The sequence below is a fragment of the Chiloscyllium plagiosum genome, chromosome 5 (genome assembly GCF_004010195.1).
Source record: "Chiloscyllium plagiosum isolate BGI_BamShark_2017 chromosome 5, ASM401019v2, whole genome shotgun sequence".
NCBI lineage: Eukaryota > Metazoa > Chordata > Chondrichthyes > Orectolobiformes > Hemiscylliidae > Chiloscyllium > Chiloscyllium plagiosum.
Window position 1 is genome coordinate 66715211 of NC_057714.1, and position 26113 is coordinate 66741323.

At 39.2% G+C, this 26113-nt stretch overlaps 1 protein-coding gene across 1 annotated transcript in view; it reads right to left on the minus strand.

Annotated features, from left to right (window-relative positions):
• Nucleotides 1–26113, minus strand: part of LOC122549953 (tomoregulin-1-like) — a 226681-nt gene that overhangs the window by 34444 nt on the left and 166124 nt on the right. The window contains exons 5-6 of the mRNA XM_043690236.1: nucleotides 14033–14129; nucleotides 3214–3362 (exon numbers count right to left, since the gene is read on the minus strand). Coding sequence (XP_043546171.1) covers nucleotides 3214–3362; nucleotides 14033–14129 — 246 coding nt within the window. The remainder of the gene's footprint in view (nucleotides 1–3213; nucleotides 3363–14032; nucleotides 14130–26113) is intronic.

Here is a 26113-nt window from a genome sequence, read left to right on the forward strand (position 1 = left end):
TGAACAGAGCACTGAGTATAGGAGTTGGGAGGTCATGTTGCGGCTGTAGAGGATATTCGTTAGGCCACTTTTGGAATATTGTGTGTATTTCTTGTCTCCGTCCTATTGGAAGGATGTTGTGAAATTTGAAAAGGTCAGAAAAGGTTTACAAGGATGCTGCCAGGGTTGGAGGATTAGGCTAGTGCTGTTTTCCCTGGAGCGTCAGAGGCTGAGGGGGGACCTTATACAGGTTTATAAAATGATGATGGGCATGAATAGGATAAATAGACAAAGTCTTTTCCCTGGGGTGGGGGAGTCCAGAAGTAGAAGGCATATGTTTAGGGTGTGAAAAAAAATTTAAAAGGGACCTAACGGGCAACATTTTCATCCAGAGGGTGGTGCATGTAGGAAGTGGTGGAGGCTGGTACAGTTACAACAGTTAAAAGGCATCTGGATCAGTATATGAATAGGAAGGGTTTGGAGAGATATGGGCCAAGTGCTGGCAAATGGGAGTAGATTAGGTTAGGATATCTGGTTGGCATGGAAGAGTTGGAACAAAGGGTCTGTTTCCATGCTGTACATCTCTATGACTCTATATACAGATCCTTGAGTATTAATAAAGAGGCTTTAGATTTGAATTTTGTACTGTGAGAAGGACAGTGGTATATTTTAAGTAGTAGTAGACAGGCTAATGAAAGGATGAACATGAGGCAAATGAATTTCAATGCAGTGATGTGTAAAGTGACACATTTTGGAGGAAGAATGAGGAAAGGCAATGTGAAATAAATGGTACAATTCTAAAAGTGGTCTAGGAGCACTGTCACCTGGAGGCACATTCACACAAATAGTTAAAACTGACAGAGCAGGTTGAGCAGGTAGACTACAAAAATAACAACATTATTGTGAACTTCTTTCAAACACATAAAATCTCAGAGTATTTCATATAATTCTTGGCACTGCAGTTCAGATTAGAGAGGGGCAAAGGGATGTACAAAATTTCAGCTCTGAGGGCCTTTAGTTATACAGATAGCGAGACAATTATTCCTTGGATAAGTGTAAGTTATGAAAAGAATTAACAGAGTTTTTCAAAATCATGAAAGGTCAGGATGGAGGAAATAGGGAGAAACTAATCCCATTGGTGCTAAGTTCAAGAAACATGATTGGAAGTGATTAGTAAAGGAAGTATTGGTTGCATAAGGAAATGTTTGTTCAATATCACAAGTGATTATGATGTGAAATGTAATGCCTGAGTGCATAGTAAAAGCAAATTCAATCACAATTTTCATAGAGAATTGGATAATTAAGTTGAGAAAATATTGTGGTTGTGGGGAAGAGCAGGAGAGTGGAACTAGCTGAAATGCTCTTGCAGAGAGCTGGTATGACCACAATGGGCTGAATAGCCTTATCTGCTCTGAAACTATCCTATGATTCCACATAAAATGATGTAGAATTTTGTAGTAGCATTGACCTGTAACTTCAATGGAAAATTGGCAGAGACTCCAGGAAACCAAAATAAATTATGATGATTTTCTGTGGTATATGCCAATCTTCTGTAACATTGAGAACTCCCATGGACCTTTCACTCCAATGTCTACATCACTAAGACAATTCTAAGTAGCAATGAATATTTGTTGCAGACAAATATGGCCAATTTTTTTGGATTATGCAGCATGGTCCTTTAGATGTTTGGTCCCAGGCTTAAATGTGACAATGCTGGTGTCACATGAAGTCAATTGGGTATAGAAAAATTAGGCTGCTGCTAGTGGCTCAAGATTGTAGGGGTCTGAAAGGGGAAACGATGTAAGATAACTCCTGGTTAGGGTCAAGGGTCTGGAATTTCTGAGGTTGGATGCTTGGGTCACATGGTAGAATCTTAGAAACCCCAAGGCGCCAAGTGAGTTGAAGGCTGGGGATTGTGGAGCCTAGACATTGGTAGTAGCTAGGGTGTAGGCAATTGGGGATCAGTGCAACTATGGACGATCAGGGTGCTTGCAGAGGAGGCTGGTTGCAATCAGAGGATTGGGATAAGAGCCTGGTATTAGGGATGGAGCAAGGAATCATTGAGAGAAACTGTGATTAGGACTGTGCTTAACAGAGGAGACACGAAGGACTATACTGCTCCACAGTCAAGTCAATAAACATTATTTCATTCTGGATGATCAGATGGACATAGGTTCTCAAAGTTCAGCCCACATTGGTGAAATCTACTTCAGTGCCAACAAATCTATTAGACCTCAAGTATACTTGCACATGAAAAGAGTTTCATGCATGCTTCAGCACGGATAGAGATGTTCATGTTTACCTTCACCCTGTATGACAGTGTGCTTCTAGCTTGAAAATCATACACACTCTCTGCCCTTCATTTCTGGTGATAATGCAGCACCTGCATTTACAAGTATGTTTTTAAAATCCAACTACGTTGGTTGTAATTTGGATAGAAAATATTTTTGCACTGAAACAAGGTCAGCATAAGTAGTATTTGTCATTTACAACTGCATACCAAATTGCTGTTGCTTTTTTTTTAAGAACACGTCAAAATTGACAACTAAAATTATATGTTTTTGGAATGATTTTCTTCATATAGACTAGTGACAATCTCAAAACAGCTTTTCAATTTCGTTTTTTGTGAAGAGAGATTGATGCGCATAGAATAGGCTTTATACGTTTTAATTGAATCTCTAGTAAATATGGCCTCATCCATTTGCCCTTTATAAGGTCATCCCTAGAGTGAACCTTGCCACAGTCCTATTGCTTAGCCTCCTGCTATGCACCTGCTAATTTTCCTTTAGTGCCATCCTTTAATGCTTGGAGACAGGCTTAATGCACTAACAAGTGATTTGCAAGAGAACAAACAAACTGACAAGTTCTATTAATGGGGTGGCATATTTTCATTTTAAAAAGCATAATTATTAATGGAAAACATAGTAATTTTGAAATGTACAATAGCTTTGAAAAGGCAGAAATGCACATCATATGGAGTTAAAAACCCTTTGAGGTGGTACATGATGCGAATGGAAATGAAAAAGACTGAGTGAAGTGCCAATAATTACATTACTTGTGAGCTAAATGATGCATCAACTATGACTTTTAATTTATTATTTCTAAAACTCTGCATGTGGATAAATTGATTAAATATTTTGTAGAATGATTGTCACCCAAAGCAGACATCTGTATCTTAGCAAATCACTGGGAATGTCATCTCAATTCATCATTTCAGAACATGTATTCATTTACCTTGGCATTTACCAAGCCGTTTTACTTCAATCCATTCCTGTCTCTGGCAGGATGCTTCTTTGACAAGGCAAGGACTATCATATGATTTTCCATTAGATGCACACACTGGATTGTAGTTGAATCTGCTGCAGTCTATATTGCACACACACCTGATAAAAGCAAAAAATGCTCATTGTACCAGTGACTGTATAAACCACTGTATAAATCACATCATATTGAAATCTTTACACATGACATTGCCACAAATTGCACTTGCTCAACTCTAATACCCAGAAAGCATAACAGCTGGCAGACTTTTAAATTCGAGTGTATGCCATGTAACAGCATTTATCTTCCGGGCATAATTGATCATTTCATTGTTGATGGAAATAATATTTCATGTCTGAAAGATGTAAAATCAATAGCAACAGCACAGTCTCCCATGATTCATTTAAATCACACTTGAGATTATACTAAATAAGAGTATCCCTACCATACACAGATGTACCTCAGCAGTAACTAAGTGCAAGTATTCTTTCACTTGCTTGCACTTTAAAAAGTAGTTTTGGGGGCAGACCCATCTGATTTGAAATGTTTACGTTGTATAAACATTGTAGTATCTCTTCTGCTTTGCCAATTCTATTGCTTTCTTCATAACTGCATATTAGATTCTAATGATTCAATTTAATACAACTGAAGCCGTTAACCTCATTGAGCACTGTATTACTTTGCATAATGTCAAAGTATCACAATTCATTGTCTTTAAATTTTCCACAATTCAAGATGTTGATTCTGGAAAACATTGGGATCAGAAAAGAAAGAAAAATGAAGATTAATTTTCTCAAATATTAGAATGTCCTTTATTCCTCATAGCACTTGAAACAAGATTTGCTGCTCATATACCATCGCTTTAAAACAACTGACTTATTTTTGGATTATCGCGGTCATAGTTACTGATGTCTTTTATATCCAATAGCAGAAGAGTAAAATACAGAAATCAGGATTGTTAGTTCAATTTACAGTCAGCAGCATTTTATAAAACATTAATTTCTAAAGATGATCAAAAGTGTAAAATAAAAACGCACAGAAAAATTGAAAAAGTGGTTCAGTCTAAAACGTCTAATACTGCTGTGTTTTGTTTTGCATGGTTCGTCTGATCATCTCGCTCCTTCACCTTTTTACATTTGATGCTGTGGTCAATCATGCTATCATCGTCCAATGCTTCTCTTCCATTATTTCATTCTTCATCATTAAAATGCTGCCTCTTCCTGACCTCATGGGGTCAGCTTCCATGCTAATGACGCAGAGCTGTACCTCTCCAATTCATGCCACAAACCCTCTCCCTTCTGTTCAATCAAAGTCTAATCTGAAAGGACACCAATGGGAAGGGGGAGGGGGGTCATATATTGATCTCCAGTGCCCCCACAGCCTAGCTTTCCTTACCTAAACTCCTCTTTGTTTTCTCTTCCCTTTTTTTAAAGATATTTTTTAAAACCCACACTTTGATCACACTGTTACTGAACCTTTCTAGGTCTGCTTTGGCTCAGTATTCATTCATTTCCCTTCTAAGTTTGTGCCTTGAACGCTCTTTAAAAGGCAGTTTATGGTACTATTTAGCTTGAGTTGTTTTTGTTGCTGCTGTAAAATAGATGATCTAATGTTAAAGTTATAGACGACTTGGTGTTAACTAAGAATAAACATGCAACAGTTTGACACCTTGGCATGGTAAATGATACTGTTACTTAAGGTTATTCACCAGATGCTTTAAGGTGTACTATTTGTTTGTACATTTATTCAAAGTCTGACAGGTACTGCATACAGTATTGACCAGGACAAAGAAAAACAGCATATGGAGAGATTTGAGCTTATTATTGAATGGATTTGTAAAAGACATATCCTGCTTGACTAATCTAATTGAATTTTCTGATGAAGTAACAGAGAGTGCTAATGAAGGGCTTACAATGCATGTTGTGAAAATGGATTTGAAATAGGTACCATATAAAAGGTTAGCTAACAAAATGTTGACTATGGGACAGGAAAGCTTGGATGTAATTGAATTTTTTAAAAATGGTTTAAGGCCAAAAAAAAATGATTCTTATGCAGGTTTTTTTTCCCCACATCGAAGGATGGTAAACAGCAGTGTTTCCTAAAAGTCAGTTCAAAGACCACTGATTTTGGCACTAGGAATATGTAGTAATGTCAAAACATTTGGCAAAGATAAAAAGGAGTGGGGATCAATGGGAATGATACTAAAAACCTGCACCACGACATACAGATGATATAGCAATGGACAGAAAGCTGGCAGATTTTGAAATTTAAATACATAAAAGGGTCAGGTGATGCAATCTGGCAGAAGGATTAATGAGAGGCAGCACAGACTTCATGGCATAGTCATAAAAGGTCAACTGGGACAGAGAAACCCCTTGCTAATGTTGAAAGATAAGTACAGCATTTCTTCCTTGTTGCGATAAAGATCTGGCTGGGCCTCAACCAGAATGTTCAATCCCCAACCAGGAAAGAGGTGATAGTCCTTGAGAAGGTGCGGACAAGACAGAGCAGAATATTTGCTGGGAGGAGAGGGTTTTAGCTCGAAGGTTAGGTTAGAAAGGTTGGGCTTTTCTCCTCAGAGTAAAACAGAATTAAAAGAAAAAAATGAAATAACAGTAGATGTTGGATATCAGAAACAAAAACAGAAATCGCTGGAAATGCTCAGCTGGTCTGGCAGCATCTGTGGAGAGAAATCACAGTTAATGTTTTGGGTCCAGTGACCCTTCCTCAGAACAGGAGTGTTAAAAGTGTTGTACAAGATTAAGACAACCTTACGGAAGGTGCACAAGGAAATCTCTTGCCATTAGTTGATTACATGGATTATAGAACATAGATATAAGAATTTTGGCAAGAAATTCCAGGCAGAGAAGGTGTGGGGAGTGTAAGGAAAAACTTTTTTACACAGTGACTGGTACTTACCTGTAACTCACTGCCCACAAGCTGGAAATAAACTTGCAGGGCTATGGGGACTGAGTGAGGGGGAGCTGGCAATGGACTCAATGATTATAATCTGATCACAAATTTTTGGATAAAATGAACTTTAAAGAAAATGGACTGGTTGAAAAGAGAGATTTTAAGTTTTAGAGATGATAGAATTGTGTGACTAAAAACTTGTGTAAGTAGTGTGCTTCTGGTATAAGTAGCCCAATTTTCAATTTCTCCTAATATACTCCTTCTCCTCCAAAGCTAGCAGAAAGTGAGGATTCACAGAAGACTTGTTATCTTTTGAATATAGTGAATAAAATTGCAGTTTCTATTAATATAGTCATGGTAAAAGCAGACAGAAACTAACTGAAAAACAGAGAGTTGAAAATAAGTGCGTCAAAACACTCCAAAAATAATAGAAGTTACAAATCCAATAAAGTAAATTATAACAGGAAACAGTCCAATCCACTTTTACAATAACAAGCTCCTGAAGGTTAATGTTCCTTTTCAGCAATATTTACTTTATTTGTGTTTACAAAACATGTTACTAGGCCGGAGGGCAGGGATTTGTGATAAAACAAATATTTATTATTACTTGTATATGTTTTGAATTCTTACCAAATTTCTTGCATGATGATTTTTCTCAAGAATGACCTTCACCCAAAATGGAGCACATTGATAGATCATATTCCACAGGAAACTGACAGAAGTAGGACAAAGAGGTGATTGTCTGATTTCCTGATCCAAGATCAATGTTGGCACAGTTTGGACACAGGACTGGAAAATCTACACTTATACTGGGCACATTTTTTTCAACGTTTTTAAACTACTCATTTAATGAAAAAGCATTACGCTATTTAAGCCATCCACTCTCTTTATAGAAAGCTGGTATTCTGGGTCCTTGTTGTTCTCCCAGGCAGTAATAACACTGATTTGGTGGCAATTCATTAAGATTCATGAACAATGACATTAATCGTAAGATGACCCAGCTCAGAGGTGTTTAACTCCAAACTCTGATTGCTCTTATGTACTATTTTACACACACATGTTTTTGTTCATTTATAAACAGTGGGCACTGCCAACTGGCATGATAAATTGTGGGTCCTGGTGCTTCTCCTGTCTATGAGCCCCTTATGCCCACTCCCACATTTAACCTTGGACACCTTCTGTTAAGCACTTTCTCAAAGTGTTTTGGTCCTATAGAATAGTGCAGCACTAATTTATGAGGTGATACAACAACAATACCTTTCGGATTTGAGTTAACCAATGATGTGTTTGGATTCACACAGAAGCAGAGTTAGAACAATTCATCAATATCCTCAATTATTAACCCTTCATTAAACTTAAAGCCACATAAACACAATACGTTTGAGCCAAAATTTATTTTATAAATAATTAAGAGAACCGTCTGCAGAAGATTGCTATCCCCTTAAGCCACCTTCCCTGACACTACATTTCCACTGCATATGCATAAGGCTGAAGCATATTAATCAGGCAGCTAGTACTCTACCACTGCATCTCAAATCTCAATCTCAGATTTAAATTAACAATTGAGACAATGTTCATTATAACAGCATCTACTATAGCTTTGCCTTATAGTAGTTCCTGAAAATCATGCAGCCTTAAGTAGAGATTTCATATTCACCTTTAATAGCATCATTACCTCGATGATATTACATTTTCCTGGCTCACAGTTAGTTGACTGTTCCTTAGTTGAGTTTCTGATTATTCTCGTTCCTTTACAGTCTCCTCCTTTCCCTTTTGCCCTTGCAGTCCCCATGACTCTTTAACCTTGCCCTTCCCTTTCCCTGCTTTGCATGCTTCTCCATCTCAGCCATCTCACTTCACTGCTCCCACCTTGCAGCTTCCTCTCTTTCCCCACCTATAACCTCACCCTTCTCTAGGCAAACCCCACTCCCCTTCCCTCCCCTCCAGCAATGGCTCAATGCATGTCTCCCTAACACTGTCTGCAGGGTTGCACTTGATCAGTGCCCATTGACTTGCTTATATCTGGACTCAGATCAAAACAGCCAGCCTATGTCCTTGAATTGTCTTAACCCACTCCCAAACCTCAAGGCCTGGATTCAGTCCAATGCATCCCAACTTTCTCTCAGTATTGGACTTGGGTCAATGCCCCCATGCTTTGGTCTGGACTCAGCTCAGTGCACACATACCAACCCAGGGGCCCAAACCTGGCTCAGAACACCAACACCAACTGGACTCAGACTTGGACCCATACCAGTTAACAACAATCCCAGGCACAGCTACTTATCTTCTCAAACAACAGGATCCAACTTCAATCAGAAAGCAACTTTTTGCCATCAACAAGCTTAGTGATTAACCTATCTATTACAAATGGGGATGAGAAACAGCCTGTGATTGGAGTAGCAGTTCCTTACACATTATGTCTCTCATGTTGATTGTGGCTGCGGGGCAGGGATTGTGGTATACACAGGTGAAGAACCTCTAATAAGGTGCATAGAGTTGGCTTTGCTCTGATTAGATGCTCCATAATAGAGGGCCAGTGCTGCCCAAGCCCAGGCCCTCTAAAGACACGAGCCCTGATGATTATCATTGTCTATAGCACCCTTTACTGGGCCTTTGTCCATCAGTCATTGTTTTTGAGAAAGAGCTGGTGAGTCATTTCTCCAACCATTGCAGTTCATGTGTTATAAATTAAGATAAAGTATTGTTGGAGAGAGAGTTCCATGATACTGACTGAATGAGAATCAGAAAGTGGAAAATATCTACATGAAAACTACTAATTTGGAGGAGGACTAGGCCATTTACCCCTTGGACTTGCTGAGCCATTCAATAAAATTTAGGTTGACCTAATTGTGGTGATATGGTTCCAGTTCAGAATGGTGTGTGGCTTGTGGGCAGCTTGTTGGTATGGTGCTCCCATCTGCTCAATATGCCATTCTAGGTTGTTCAGGTCACAGATCAAAGGAGTCAGTTGCTGTAGATAGGAACATCGAAACCCAGAATTTGGAGCAAGAATAATCCATTCGAATCTTCAAGGCTGCTCTATAATTCAATAAGATCATGGCTGATCTGATTATGGTCTCATTTCCACTTTCCTGTCTGGCTCACATATCTCCTTTATCAATGAAAAATCTAATAACTTCAGCTTTGGATGAATTTGATGATTCAGCCTCTACTGCTTCATTGGGAAGAGAATTCAACAACCTAACTCAACTGGAGAAAAAAAAGAATCTGCTCACTGCAATTATAGAAGGGAGATATCTTATTCTTAAACAGTTTCCCATAATTCTAGTCCCTTCCATGAGAGCAAACAACTTCCTGGCATCACTGGGATGATGGCACACTGTTGCTTTTGTATATTGGTAATGTTGTTGCTGCTGCAATCCATTGAGGCAAGGGGTTGGGGGGGGGGGGAGGGGGGTGCGGTCGGGAGTATTCCATCACTCTTCTGGTCTTTGCCTTGTAAATACTGGATGGGATCTGGGGAATCAGGAGGTGAACTACTTGCCACAGGAATATCTGCCTCTGATTTGCTTTAGTAGCCACAATATATCTATGGCTGGTCCAGTCAATGGTGACCACTAGGATTGTGATACTGCAGGATCCAGTGACGTCATTAACATTGCTTTTTAAGGGGAGATGGTTGAATGCTATCTTGTTGACGATGGTCAATGTCCACCACTTGTGTGGCATAAATGTTATTTGCCACATCAACTTAAGCTCTAATTTTGTCAAAGCCTTGCAGCATTTGAACATGAACTGCTTCCATAGATGAGGAGTGACATATGAGCTGAATATTGTGCAATCATCTGTGAACATCCCTTTTTCTGAACTTATGATGGAGAAAAGGTGAAGACGAAGCAGCTGAAGATAGTTGGGCCTCTAGACTCTATCATGAAGAAATGTCCTGAGGCTGAGATAATTAACCTATGATGACTACAACCATCTCCCTTTTTACTAGGTATCACTGTACCCAGTGGAGAGATTTTCCTTGATTCCCATTGACTCCAGTTTGGATAAGCTTCCTTAGTGTCATTTGATAGCTCTGTTGACAACCCCTTCCCTCAGACTGTTGAGAATTGAGAGTAGATTAATAATTGGCTGTGTTGAATTTGTCCCGTATTTTGTGGAAAGGGCACAATTGGGCAACATTCCACAGTGCTGGGTAGATGCAAACGTTGTAGTTGTACTGGGGCTACTTGGCTAGAATCACAGTTAGTTCTGGAGTACAATCTTCAGTATTATAGCCAGAATATTATCAGGACCTATAGCCATTTCTTGATATCAGATGATCGTTTTGCTTGTTCAAATTCTTGGACTTTGTGTCCCATTCTCTGAAGTTGATCTTGAACCTTTGACTTCCAAGAAGGAGTTACAGCTGAAAAAGGGGTAGGCAAATGTGAGCTCATCCCTACAAATGCAGAAAGTTTCAAGTACACCAGCCCCAATTTCCATCACTACCTGTCTCCAAAGGTGCCCAAGATGCAAGTAAAGACTGAAGGTTTTTGTTCACCTTTCTTTACAGCACAAGAGAGAAAGGAGAAGAAAAAGTAATGCACTTGTGAAGCAAACTCCTTTTTGATAAGAGCTACAGTTTATTCCATCATATCAACCAGCATCCAGATTCTGTCCGTGGGCACTCACGTCTTCCCTAAAAACAAGTGAAAGATTAATCCAGGATGCTGTCTAATCATAATTACACTGCATTCAATCCACACAATTCATACTTATCCTGACAGCCTTCAAACCTTTTGCTAATTAAATGTTCATACAGTCCCCCTTTTAAGATGTTCACTCAAACAGAATTAACTGAGTTATCTGAAAATCTATTCTGTGAACTGATAACTATTCATAGCTCTGTGGGAAATAAAAAAACTTCCCATTTCAACTTTTGTTAAGGTTTGTTAATTTTAAATCTGCATCTTTGGATCTGTGCTCACAGTCTAAATTAAATATCTCCTTGCATTTGCATCATCCATTTCATGGTGCTTTTCAAGAAATTGTTTGCTTGCATTCAATTTGTTTCCTGTAATCAAAACAACTTTAGCCACTTAAATCCCTTCTTTATAATGCATAGCTAAGTCTCTGAGTTCTCATGTTATTCAGCAAATCCTTTCCAATACATCAACGCATTTTGATCAACAAACACTACTTCTCTGAACATTTCCCTGCAGAATTCTGTCAATTTACAATCAATGGTTTTGCAATCCACAGCCTTATTGTACAATGACGATATCGACAACTTGATTTTATCTGAAATGTAGTTCGTGAGCAGCAACTCTATGCACCTTATTAGAGGCTCTTCACCTGTGTTTACCACTATCCCTGCCCAGCAGCCACAATCAACATGCCAGATCTTTTTCTCTCTCTCTCTCTCTCCATATTCCTCAGGTTCTTTCTCATGCTTTAAACATCATATTCTGACCAATCCCTTTTCTCTTTCATCAGACTTACACTGATGTTCTATTCAGATATTCCCTTTTGTTCTTTCAGCAACCTCTGCAATGTAACTTCTTAGGCCTGATCTTCATGGATCCAATCAAACCATGGTGGAGGTAGGCAGTTGGAAAAGCCAGCAGCAACACCATTTATGGTAATGTTTCACTTCAGTTCTTGTTACCAGAAGACTAGACTCCCACAGTGTGGAAACAGGCCCTTCGGCCCAACAAGCCCACACCAACCCTCCGAAGAGTAACCCACCCAGCCCCATTTCCCTCTGACTTATGCACCTAACACTATGGGCAACTTATCATGGCCAATTCACCTGATCTGCACATCTTTGGACTGTGGGAGGAAACCAGAGCACCCAGAGGAAACCCACACAGACACGGGGAGAATGTGCAAAGTTCACACAGACAGACACCCAAGGCTGGAATCGAACCTGGGTCCTTGGTACTGTGAGGCAGCAGTACTAACCACTGAGCCACCGTGCAGAAGCTTTCCAAAGCAAGGGAGGGAGCAGGTACATGAACTCCCATGAAGTTTGTTTCAGGACAATTAACTTAGTCAAGGCTAAGTTTGTTAAAACCCTCTCTTCCTTAATCCTAATCCCTTCAACCCTCAGCTTGAACAGTTGTGAGAAATTGAGACATTATCATTATCAATATAGAAGCCACCCATTAACCTTCTTGTACTGTTAAACTTTGTTTATCAGCCAAACTTCCTTGGTTATAGCCTGAACACTCACCTGATGTCTAGTTTCTCCAGCATCATCACCACACTCTTTCTAATCTTAGCTCAAGTCTGTTCCCTTGTCCTTAAACTCAGTAAATTGCTTACCACATGGCTTCCCTTCAGGGCCAGTTGACACAAACGACTGTAACACTTTCAAATGCCCTGTTTATTCAAAATTCCTTGAATACATTGTCACCTGCCACATCTGTGCCCAGATTTCTTGCCACTACCTGTATGCATCTCTTCATCCAGGTTTCCATAACTCCAAATGCATTTAATAGCCTCATTACAGCCATGTATAGAATTCTTCAGAATTCTTTACACCTTCCTTGTCTCCTTAATTTCTCTAGTTTTTGACACTAACAAATGCAACAACCTTTTCCAAAATCTCTCCTCTCTTATCCACCTCAGTGGGATGACCCTCACGTGTTTCCATTTTACCTATCAGATACAGCCAGAGCCTTTGCTACCCAGATATTGAACTTCCATCAAGATTTCCAAAAATGGCTGAGCTATGTTTCCCTGGCTTTCTGACTGGAACCACTGCATGAGCATTAAATTAAACCCTTTGAGTATTCACTCAAAGTTGTTTGATGGGTAATACAAAGTCTTTGAGAGATGTTTGTGCTTCACTTGCAGAAACTTATTGTTGGAATAATGACCTAGAGATTAAAATCATATATTTGGGGTATCATAGAACCACTTTTTCACTACATCATGAAACTTATAAACAACACATTTGATAAATTTAATAAATGTTCAATGAGTGTGTTATTGATGAATGAGAAATGTAAACACAGAATGAAATTATACTTTTGAAACTATCTACAAAGAAAGATGCAATGATTTACAGTTTCATGAAGCTTATTATGCATACACACATTCAGCAGTGTTTGATTGCAAAATTCAAGACAGGCTTGTTAAAAGAGGCAGTCAATTTACTTTAACAAACATTGTTTTACAAGGTTCAATACAGTCAAGTAGATGCTCTCCAAGAGAATATGTCTCCCCTACATCAAGGTATTTCTCCTGGCTCCTATGGGATACAATTCCAATATCGTACATATATTGAACATAAATATAATATCTGGCAAAGAAAACCTAGAAAACAATTAGTCCAATAGGTATAAGAGAGAATCAAACCAAGTAGACCACATACTAACAAAAGCTCAATGTTTTCACAATGTAAGTGTAACGTGCTGTTCTAAATTTTTCTCTTTGCACTTTCCTTGGTAGTTTTAAAAATATTTGTACTGTATTTATCCTTTTTTCATTTTTCTGATGTTATTTCCATTTGGCTTGCATATAGGTATGTTGTTTTACCTTTTTGTGTATTGCCATTTTTAATCAATAAAGCTTCACACAATTCAGCATAAATCCTCAGTGTTTGACAGTGAGGTAAACTCTCATCCATTTACAACTCATTGGTGCTTATCAGTCAAAGGCTAATCAGTCAAAATAAGCATATTCACAAGTTTGAAATCAATGGTAAGCACAATAAAATTCCACCCCAAACTATTCCTACACACAAAAAAAGTATAGCTTGCAATTGAGGTCACAAAATGAAACATATGGATTTCCTTGTTCAGGTTTTCAACACCTTCAGAAATAATTGCTATTTGTTTTGCTTGAAATAGAAGTTATTATTGCTTTTTGTTTGAACCTACAGTTAAGTTGCCTCTGTTTTACATTTTGAAAGATAAATTACCAGACATCCTCTGCATCTTCATCACATTCAGCCCCATACTTGCATTTTCCACACTTTACATGCTTTTGCCGTCTTTCTGTTCCTGAGCCTTCATATTCTGCACAGAAATAATGTTGAGATAATTAGACGTTTCTGACAATATATTTAGAAAGTAAAATAGAAACAAATAGTACTTCTGACGACTTGGTATAATTTTGTATATAATTAAGGAAAATGATTGTCATTGACCTTAATGCAGCCTGGGAACATGATACACTGGTGGGCAAATTTCGATCATTCCACAAAAATAAGTGTGGTGATAGCAATGTGGGATTGACCCATACCATTCCTGACAATGCAAGTAGCAAGAAAACTTCTGCTGTCCCAATGATTTAAATGATAGATGCATTCAATCTTGTGCTAAAATTTTATTGAGTGACTACAAACCTCAGTAGGAGAAGCAATTTAAACACCACTTAAAGCCAGCTTGCATTTTTTTAAAAGGTGTTGTAAGTGCTGATAGGAACTGGGGAAATACCTGACTTGCAAGAAGAAAGTGTGCATCATGAATGTCCGACACAACACTGGAGGCCTTGGTATAGGAAGTGGACAGGAGGAGAGAGGCTCTCACTCCACAGGGAGTCAGAAGGCCCTGCAGGCAAACTCTGTGAAGGTGGGGGAGCAGATGGCTATTGTTGTCAATGCAAACAGAGCAACCCCCAGGCCCTGGATGATATCCAGGAACAGGTCAACTGACTTTGCACACAATTCATCACCAAATGCCATATACTGTATTTACAACTGAGCCTCTACTGTCACCAACAGCTCATTTCACTCACCAATTACTAATTTACCAATGGCCCATACCTAACATTTGTAAGTTCACTTCACCTTCACACACTTAGAACTACTGCTAGTCTGACACCAATATTTCACAGCTTGAAATCAGTGCCAGCTGCTCATCCATGACAGCCACATTACCCAGACACATTGCATTACACCGAGTGTCATATTTTCTTCTTTCGTGCAAGACAAGGTGGCAGAGAATTAAAGGTAGTAAGTGCTAATCTTCAGAAGACACTGCAGTGATATCCTCAACCTGATAGAGGAGATGGTGGCTATAGAATTATAGAGGACTACAGCACAGAAAAAGGGCCTGCCCCATCAAGTCTGTGCTGGTCAAAAACAGCCACACAGCTATTTTACTATAATTTCATTAAAGCACTTGACTAATGATCTTGTATGCATTGACAATGTAAATATAAATCTAAATACTACTTAAATGTTTTATGGGGCTTGTAGTGATTGTAACGAGGTCAGCCAGGTGGACTGCATAGAATATGAGTTGCCTGATTGGGGCTGTTAATCTGGGCTAATCAGGGAGCCCTGGCTGAGAGATATAAACATGGTGTCAGAGGATTCTGTTCACTCTGAGAGCGAGCTCTGAGGGAGCTGGATCAGTGTCAAGGACTCTCCACATGTAAATAAATGGTGATGTGGTGACGGGATACTGGCCCCTGTGGAATTATTTCAGGGGTTGTTGCCTCTACCACCCTTACAAGCAGTGTGCGGCTATCATTGGAGCAATCATGACAGGCCTTAGCCATGGCAGGGAGGAAACCATTAAAGATGCACAAATCTAAACCTCTTCCTCACATCTCATTTCACTGTCACTCTAAAATTTCTCCTGACTTACAAGTATCAGATAGTTTAAATACGTAATTCTTTTCTCCCTCCCACAACTCTAGCCTATGCTTTTCTCCTGTCAGATATTCAAGGACTACAGTCTGATCTGGCAGTGGTGGAACAGCAAGTATAGCATGAACAGACTGATGGTAAGGAACACAGTTACTGATGTACTTTGGATGTTCTCAAGATCTAACAGGAAACAGAGTGTCAGAATAAATGGATTATTTTTGGGTTGGCAAAATGTAACTGAAGATATGCCAAAGGGATCCATACTAGGCATTAACTATTCAACATTTCTATTAATGAAGCCAGTATTCGGGACAGTCTGTAACCAGATTTGCTTCTGATATGAAGGTTGGTAGGAAAGCAAATTGTGAGCATACCAAGAGTTAACAAAGAATACAGACAGGAAAAATAAATGGACAGATATTTGGCAGAATATTATTGAAATGTAGAACGTCTGCAGACTGTAGTAGCACACAGGCATTGGGATAGGCCATACAGCCCATTAAGCCTGTTCAGTTATTCAATGTGACCATGGCTGATTAAACACCTCAGTACCTTTTATCCACACCATCACCATAACAATTTACATGATCAATAATACGAAATCTATCAATCTCTACTTTAAACATTCTCAAGGACTGAGCTTCCATTAAATGTTAGGGCAGAACATTCCAAACATTCACAATCCTCTGAGTAAAAAGAAAACTCCTCAATTCAGTCCAGCCTAAATCCCCTCAACTATTAGATTGTGCTCTTTGGTTTAGACTTCCCAACCAAGGGAGCCACATTACCTACATATATCCTACCTCTGCCTTTAATTTTGTTTTAGATTTCAATGTAATCACCTCTCATTTTTGAAACTCTAGAGATTCCAAGTCCAGTTTGCCCAATCTCTCTTCAAAGGTCAATTCCCCCAATCCTGGGAATAAGTCTGGTGAATCTTTGTTTACTCTGTCTATGGACAGTAATATTCTTCCAGAGACAAGGAGACAGAAGTTGCCAGAGCACTCCCATGCGGCCTAACCAAGCTGAAACAGAATTGAAGCAAAACATCACTACTCTTCTACTGAGATCCTCTTGTGATAAAGGTTTACATTCCATTAGCTTTCCTAATAGATTGCTATGTGCTAGCCTTCAGTAACTTATCGACAAGGATACCGTAGTCCCTTTGTACATTTACATATTCCAACCTCTTGCCATTTGTTCCTCCAACCAAAGTAGATAGTGTCACAATTTTTTTCCATATAGCAGTTGATCTGCCATGTTCCTGCCCACTCACTAACCTTGTCCAAATCCTCCTATAGCCACATTGCATCTTCTTCATAACACACATTCCTGCTTAGCTTCATATCATAAGCAAATTTAGAAATATTGCATTTGGTCCTCAAATCCAAATCATTTTTATATATTGTGAACAGCTGGGACCCATTTACTGATCCTTGCTGATTAATGATTTTACACTGACATAACTACAATCACGCATGCTCCATCCTACAGACTGTGTACTCCGGATTTATTAGGAGAAAGTGAGGACTGCAGATGCTGGAGACCAGAGTTGAAAAATATGATGCTGGAAAAACACAGCAGGACAGGCAGCACCCGAGAAGCAGGAGAAGAAGGGCTTATGCCCGAAATGTCGTTTCTCATGCTCCTCGGATGCTGCCTGTTCTGCTGTGTTTATCCAGCACCACATTTTTCTACTCTGGATTTATGCCTATTAGTATATGTGCCTTATCTAAAGTCAATATGGGACAAAATGGATGCAAAATTAGATTCTCAGTGCTAAATTAACCAAGTTTCCTGAGATAGCACCTTCTAAACCTACAATCACTTCCATCCAGAAAGACAAGGGCAGCCAATACATGGAAACACCATCTCCTCCTGCGAGATCCCATCCAATCCACTCATCATCCTGACCTTCAAATATATCACCATTCCTTCAATCAAAATCCTCAAACCCCTTCCCTAACAGCATTGTGGGTCTACCTACATCAAATGGACAGCAGTGATGAAGAAAATTCATTATCACTTTGTGAAGGGATTGAGGGATGGGCAGTAAAGGTAAAAACAATGACTGCAGATGCTGGAAACCAGAGTCTAGATTAGAGTGGTGCTGGAAAAACACAGTAGTTCAGGCAGCATCCAAAGAGCAGGAAAATCGACGTTTCGGGCAAAGGCACTTCATCAGGAATAGTGCTTAAATCATCTTAGCTGAGAGTTCCTCTTTGGGAGCACTGAGGCTAGGAAATAACACTGAAAACGGGCATCCTGTTGAAATTTAACCAGCAATTACACTGAATATACTGTACATGGATAGAAAATTATAAAAATAAGTATGGACTAAATAGTACGTGATCATGTGGGCTGTACTGGCTTTACTGCCCATCCAAGACCTCTATTCCTGATGAATGGCTTTTGCCTGAAACGTCGGTTTTCCTGCTCCTCGGATGCTGCCTGGATTGCTGTGCTTTTCCAGCACCACTCTAATCTAGGATGGGCAGTAAAGCCAGTACAGCCCAAATGATCACGTACTATTCCGTCCAAACCTATTTTTGCAATTTTCTATCCCTATACAGTATATTCAGTGTAATTGTTGGTTAGATTTCAACAGGATGCCCATTTTCAGTGTTATTTCCCAGCCTCGGTGCTCCCAAAGAGGAACTCTCAGCTAAGATATTTAAGCTTGCTGCCTCACTCTCAAGCCTGCAGCTGTACTCCTCTTTCCTGGCTTCTTAAGGGGCAGACACGTGCCAGCAATTCACTGAAGACTGGGTATGTATTTGTGTGTGCTTACGGTTGAGGTTACGGTTGGGGTGGGTGTGTGTAATTGCTATGTGGTGGTTGGAACATAGGAAATGAGACAAATGATCAAACACTGCCAAAATAAACTTCTTCTTCTCTCTGTTACTTAGCATAAAATGCACAATAAAGTGTAAATGCAATAAATAAAACTAAAATTAAAATGATAGCTACAAAATAGATCAAAACCAAGACAATGTATACATTAGAAAAGTGATTCAAAATTAAGATGAGGCAGCATGTGTGCAGGGAAAACAATGAATTGTATGCACTCCAAATGACAATGCGTAATCAAATCTTGAGACAGAAGTAGAAGACAGTAAGCTTATAACTATATATGCACATGAATATAAACATTCAAGAATATATGATAGCAAAGATCAATCTTAAAGAAAAGGAAACCTCAAATGCTACATAGGCTGCTCATTTATAAGCTTAAAAACAGTGAAGAATTATTAACACTGGCACAGAGGCATGATGGTTTTATGTTCACTCAATTTTATATCTATTGGCTACAGATCAAGCAATCAAATGGAATTAACTCTTTAACCATCGATAATGTCAGTAAAACAGGACAGTGATATGATTAATTAATACAACCTATACCTTATCACCAAGACATTGTGATGATTGATGACATGCAGCAGGTACTACATAAGCAAGCTGACATAAACTGTGTGGTTTGAACCAAACCATCTCTGCATACGTCTAGATCAGCAGGTCAGGCAGCATCCAAGGAGCAGGAGAATCGACGTCCAGGAATCATTCCTGAAGAAGGGCTTATGCCCGAAACGTCGATTCTCCTGCTCCTTGGATGCTGCCTGACCTGCTGCGCTTTTCCAGCAACACATTTTTCAGCTCTGATCTCCAGCATCTGCAGTCCTCACTTTCTCCTATACGTCTAGATCACACAGTGACAAAATATTAATTGGTTGATAATATAATCAAGCAGAAGAGCTAATAAACAGATTTAATTCAAGGCAATTACGATGAAGTGTAATTGATAAAATGCAAGAGGATAAAGGCGATGAAATATCTTGACCGATATAATAAAAGCATGCCAATAAACTCTGATAATTACAGCCTGTTTAAAAGTGATGGGGAAGAATCAGGAGTAACGGGAATTGGAAAACAATGCAAATCTGACAATACGTGAAGAGAAATCAGAACAGACTTAATTGTTTTCTTAGTATTGTAAAGCAGTTTTTAAAATTTATTTTCTATTGGAAACATCAGAAACCTTCTGATCAGACAGAACATAAAACAATTTGGAGCTACTGCAAACTTTATAAACCTTCAGACAGTGTTTATAATTATTTGATCATTGCAGAGGTATTCTTGTAAATAAATCTACATCTGCACTGTTTTTGTCTCCATTGGATTTAGAAGTATAAACACCAGAGCATTGAACTATGGCTAATGCAGTATCTATATTCAAAAAGAAGCAAATGGAATCAAATTCAGAGAAGGGGAATAAATGTGTAGATCATGAATGACGACATCAAAACAGAGTAGATGTTGATTGTGTGTATTAATGTGAAGTGACTGACAGTGATTAGAAATAGACATTAGGAGAACTGTACAACTGGCTGCCAGCTCCCTATTTCGCATTTCTCACTGTTGTGCAAAGTTACAATCTAGTCGTGGATATTTGGAATAGATTTCCCAGAAAGGTGACAGAGGATAAAAACATTTGGCAGCCTTTGCTCAGGCTGCAGTTGGACGTGGGAGTGGAGGGAGGCATGGGGGTGGGCGTGCAGAGCCTTCCATTTTGGGTTCATGGTGGCTCACGGAGGGGTCCCTGAGCACAATGGCTGTGACTATGGCGGCATCAGTGCTGCCTGTGCCCGGTGGCAGGGCCTGCCGACTATTCATGGCACCCCCAGATTACCTCACCTTGAGGGCTCACATCTATTGATAGTCCTCTTCCTCTAGGTGCAGTGCTAGCAGCTGGTATTAGTGCTGCTGACCTGCTATCCCTCTGATTGAGCTTGCACTTCCTGGGCCATTCAATTGTCCATAAAACAATATTAGACTTCTGGTAGCAGCCATTTAATTGGACCCCACTGATAAGCTGCAGCCCACAGATGTGGGTTGAGGAGGAGGGTAGTGGGTCACACCACTCACTTCTGTCCTGCAACCCTATGCCTCCAAAGAATTAGAGCTAGTATGTTTGTGTCCACAACTTACTTGATTAAAGTAAAGCCACATTTTGGAGACATTTTTGAACAAGCTAAAGAAAAATCTCATTTCCTCTTGTGAGTGCATGAGAGTGAATTATAATGATAACAAGGGAGGTTCAAAATGATGTGAGAATAAATACAGAGCAAGCTGCCTTGTGACTGACAGTTAAGAAAGGAAAATGAAGTTAACACCATGCAGGTTTGTAACAAAGCATCAATAGTCAAAAGGAAGACAGTTGAGTAAATCAAGGTCAATGTGAATTTCAAAAACCGTTTAGGGGCATGTCAACAAAGGGAAAAATAATCTTTCCCTGAGAGACATCAAACAATAGCTCAGTTCACCAGGTTTTTATCTGAAGGAAAATTGGTTTCATTCTTCTAACTGCAGACATGTGAACATTATAAACAGTAACTGAAACAACAGCAAGTGTTATGATGAAATCTTATGCCAGCAGCAAAGTAAAGGTTACGGCAGTTCAACCAAAATGGAGGGAGCTAATTGATGGTACAGGCATGTTAACAATAATAATATGGTCAAAGTAACTGAAGGGTAAAGCAACAATTAGTCATCTATAGGCTGCTTATTAAATCATGACTAATTAAATCAACGAAGCAACTAATAATGCGAGTACACAAAACAGATTAGAGCAAACAATGTTAAGTATATATTACACTTAAGTGTACAGGTTTTGGGACAGGTTTTAATAGAAAAAAGGGATTTTCCCACCTGCTACCTGAAGGTTCAGCAGGAAATTCATCTCCACCATTCACAGCAGCTCCACAGTCATTTCTGACCCTGAGGATCATTAGTTGGCTGCAGATGGAATTTCAGTCCCTCTAGCTGAGAGAGAGCTACTGGCCAATCTGATTGGCTGGCAATTCTGTAGTCCTCGCAGCCCCAATGGCCACACCAAGGACTACAATCAGTCCCCAGATGTGAAGTCTCACAGTCAAGGTCTAGGTAAGTGGGTGAGGGGTGACTCCTGGCAGTGAAGAGAGGTGAGGCCATGTTCCAGGAGAAGAAAACACCCATGGGAGGTGGGGCACTTTTGAAAGACAGCACCCAATGTGGTAAGAGAGTCCTTGATGGAGATGTCTCTCCCCTCCTTCCCTGACGCTCAAGTAGGGTGACCTGACAGGGTTTTGCAAACAAACTGGGGACAGGCATGAGAATGGCGTAAAGGCTACCAAGGGATTTTAATAACCACCAAACCTGCACAATTTCTAGCAGGGGACTGCAAACGTTCAGCCCTAAGAATCATAGAATTGTTCAGCACAGAAACAGGTATTCAGATTATTGAATCTGTGCTGATTCTTTGATGAATAATCTTGATTGTTTATGACCTACATCATCTTTTTCAGGCTATTCCTTACATTTTTTGCTCATTGTTTAGTTTCCTAACTGGTAAAGACAATTATTAACAATAAGAGAAACCGTCATATCGTCTTTTGTCTGCCAGTGGAATAAAGGCAACCAGAATTGTTAAATTGTGTTGTGAATTGTTAAATATACCACCTTTAACATGGAAAGGACATTACAAGGCACTTCACATTATCAAACAAAACTGGATGTTGCTGCCTAATGGGATACAGGCTGTACCTCTGTAATGAGGCAGCCTTAAGTGCATGTTTGCTAGATCAGCAAATTTGCTAACTCACAGCAAGTGATATGTTAGGGTCAGTGTGGAGTTCTTTTGAAAACAGCTGCTGAACATGCTGTTCATAATTTTCCTACATTTTGTTATTAGATTGGGTTAAATTTTCTTGCTGTATATTGTACTTTGAAACAATAAATGTTCCCTAATGTAGGAGCTGGAAAAGGATGAAGTTTCATATGCACTATCAGCACCAGAGGCAGTGGCTCCTGGGTGGAGTTAAAGCATTGAATTTATTATGTTTCCCACACCTAGTTGTGAGCAACAAAATAAATCTTTTTACCAAAGGGTTCAACAAGCGTTATTTGAATTTTTCTGGACAGTAAAAACAGCACTGCAATGAAATAATCGCAAGTCTAAACTGGACATGTCTATACCATGCTCTTGTGAGCTAAGCAGCGATTTTACATGGAATGAAAACAGAACTGTACTGTGAGTGTTGAACTAGAGCATTGGATTAAGGATGTATAATTTATATTAGGCAAATCATCAAAACTAGGACAAAGGGATAGGTGTTAAATAGTGTCTTAAATGACAAAAGAGGGGCCAAGATGTGTAGGACTAGGGGAAGGATATGTCAGGCTGTAGATTGAGATAGCTGAAGGCATAGACACTAATGGTAACAAATCTAGAACATTCCTATATCCATTACATTAACTTTCTCCTCTATCCATTATATTAATTTAACTGATTGATGTCTTCATCGAAATGGCGAACAAAATAATTTTGCACATATCCATTCATTTGCTTGCCTTTCAGAACACAGCCTGATTTCAATCCTATTATCTGGTGCACATCAACAAATGAAATGTTTGATGTGAGTTGGGACCAGCATTTTGGATTAGGTTAAGTTTCTGTAGAGTGAGGGATAGGGTGCCAACCAGGGGGAATTGGAATAATCACATCAGGATCTAGCAAAAGCCTGGTTAAGGGTTTTAGGAGTAAATAGGCAAAAGTGGAGATAGGTGATCATTTTGGTGAGGAAGATATAGCATTAGAAACTCAACTCAGTGACAAATCAGACACCAAAATGGTGAATAACCTGGTACAGGATGAGACAATGTCCAGATAGAGTAAAAGAAGGGTTTATGGTGAGAATCAAATGCACTGGCCTTGGTCTTCCAAAGATTTGAGTGTTGTCTACTTATTTACTAAAACTAATAACAATTGAAGAGAAAATTAAGTTCTAACTATATTAATAAATTCTCAATAAGTTTCAGCGCCTAAATGTTAATAAATGTATCGCAAAAATCTTAATATGGATTGTTCATGAAATTAGTATGACCTGAAATTTAACTGACTAATAACCAAGCATTAATTTATGTAGGACAGAGTAATTACCAGACACCATTAGATTGCTACGTAGACAGATTGACAAGAACAGTTTAATAGTAACTACTATCAGATCTTACAAAAAATAATCATGCATTAGAATATTAACAGACACAATCAGAACTGTTAGTAAACTGAAAACTTTTACTTGGAGTGGGTTCACGTATATTTGAATAGTGCTGTTCAGACTGGAGTATGTACAGACTTTCGAGGGAATTCACGAAGTAAATAAACAGCGGCTAAAGACCAGTTTGCTATAAGCTGGGAGTGAAGTACAACCAATAGATATACCACCTATTTGAGAAGATTAATCTGCAGATTTTTATAAATATTAGTTAAAAAGAATCTCAGTAGACCAACAGTGATAACTGTTTCTCAATATGTGAATTGGTCAGGCTCTTATTGACTGTCCATTACTGTGTATTTAAATCATGCTGAGAAATGTCATTCTGGACAGCTCTCACACTATCTATGCTCTGTATGATGTTCAAAAAGAATTGACAAGATATAATGTTTTTATGGAAAAAGAGAATAATGGATTTCACTGTGAACATCCTCATGAATGTAATGCTTAATCAGAGGAGTTGGGCCCCATCTGGAGCATTTCTGATCACAACTTTATTTTAGTCATTGAGCTAGTGCTGTGCAGATATATAATTATATAATGAACACAGGTTGTATAGCACAGCAGTTTCTGTGTGAATCCCTGGAGGTCAAGACATCCTGGGTGCCCGCCAGGTAATTATGTGGCAGCTGAGATGGACAAATTGGTACAAGCCCAAAGACAGAAGATTCATGCATTTCCCACAAAGGCAGCTTTGGGTGGGTTAGCTGTCTCACTTAGGAAGGGAATGTACATAGAGAGTTAATATATCAAAAAAGATTTGCAGATAGACTCCCCCACCTCATCGCCACTTAAAAGATGGTGGGCGCTATGTGAATTCATCTTTGTCCAAGAAAATAGAGCTCTTTCTAGATTTGAGTAATATCAACTGATCAGTGAGAAGCAGAACACCCATTATACTGTCTATAAATATACTTTTGTTTTATTTAACAGCATATTAAAACAGTCTTATCACTTGCACTTTCATTTTATGAATACTGTGTGGCATTGGATTTTACCAAAAATTGAATAAGTTTTAATTGTGGGGAATTTCAGGAAAGGTTCCTCTCTGTGAGCTCCAGTGAATTTTCCCACACAATTCTCCACTGCCCACCTCATTACGTATGCACGCTATCTCAATAGCTTGGGCTATTCTGTGGTCACCAGTGGTGGAAGCACTCATCACTGCAAGGACACTCCAGGATTTTGCCGTATGTGGACCACTCAGGACACTCCAGAGGTGCTCAGCCTTTCACCTTGCCTGCAAACTCAATCCTGTGAGAGTTCAAGCCAAGGACAGTGAACCTGCATCTAGCCATGACACTCTCAGCAAGTCTGGACCCACAGGAGAGAAAGAGAAAAGAAATGAAGGCATGTAGGTGACATGGGTGAAACATATTTTAAATACATCAGATTTATAAATCTATGTTTGCTTTTCATCATCAGCTCTGAGAACGACTGTCATTGTATCTGCAGCTACAGAAGTTAAGCCAGGGAGGCTGGCCACGTGCAGTACCTCACAAGATTCTAATCCTAAATTAAAACAAAGTAGTATGGATGCTGGAAATCTGAAACAATAACCAAAATTACTGGAGAAACTCAGCAAGTCTGGCAGCATATGTGGGGAGAAAGCAGAATTAATGTTTCAAGACCAATGGCTCTTCTTCAGAACAGTCTCCCCATTCAAAGCTTGGTTGCAAAACTGGGATGTTTTATCCTTGACGTTGAGAATCTCATTAGATTAGATTATATTCCCTACAGTATGAAAACAGACCTTTCAGCACAACAAGTCCACACCTACCCTCTGAAGAGTAACCCAACAAGACAAATTCTGTATCCAATATTTACACCTGAATAATGCACCTCACACAATGGACAATTTAGCATGGCCAATTCATCCGACCTGCACATCTTTGGATTGTGGGAGAAAACCCACACAGACACAGGGAGAATGTGCAAGCTCCACACAGACAGTTGCCTGAGGTGGGAATCAAACCAGGTCTCTGGCATTATGAGGCAGCGGTGCTAACCACTGAGCGATCTGACATCAGCTTTCATCCATGCCATCATCTTTCTGATCTGGCCATATTTTCCCAACTGACGTACCAGTGCCCACGTCATGCAAAGGCTGGGAACATTCCACCATGATGTTTTGTTTCATTGGTTGGTCAAGATTATTCATCCATTTTCAAAATGGATTTGTCCCTCAACCAAAGTATTACAACCACTGTATTTGACAATAGCTGCCGCAACCTAATAAGTAAGTTTAATAAATTCACAAAATATGTTAAATGCAGCTGTCACCTCAAAAACATAATAAAATTAAGAACATAAA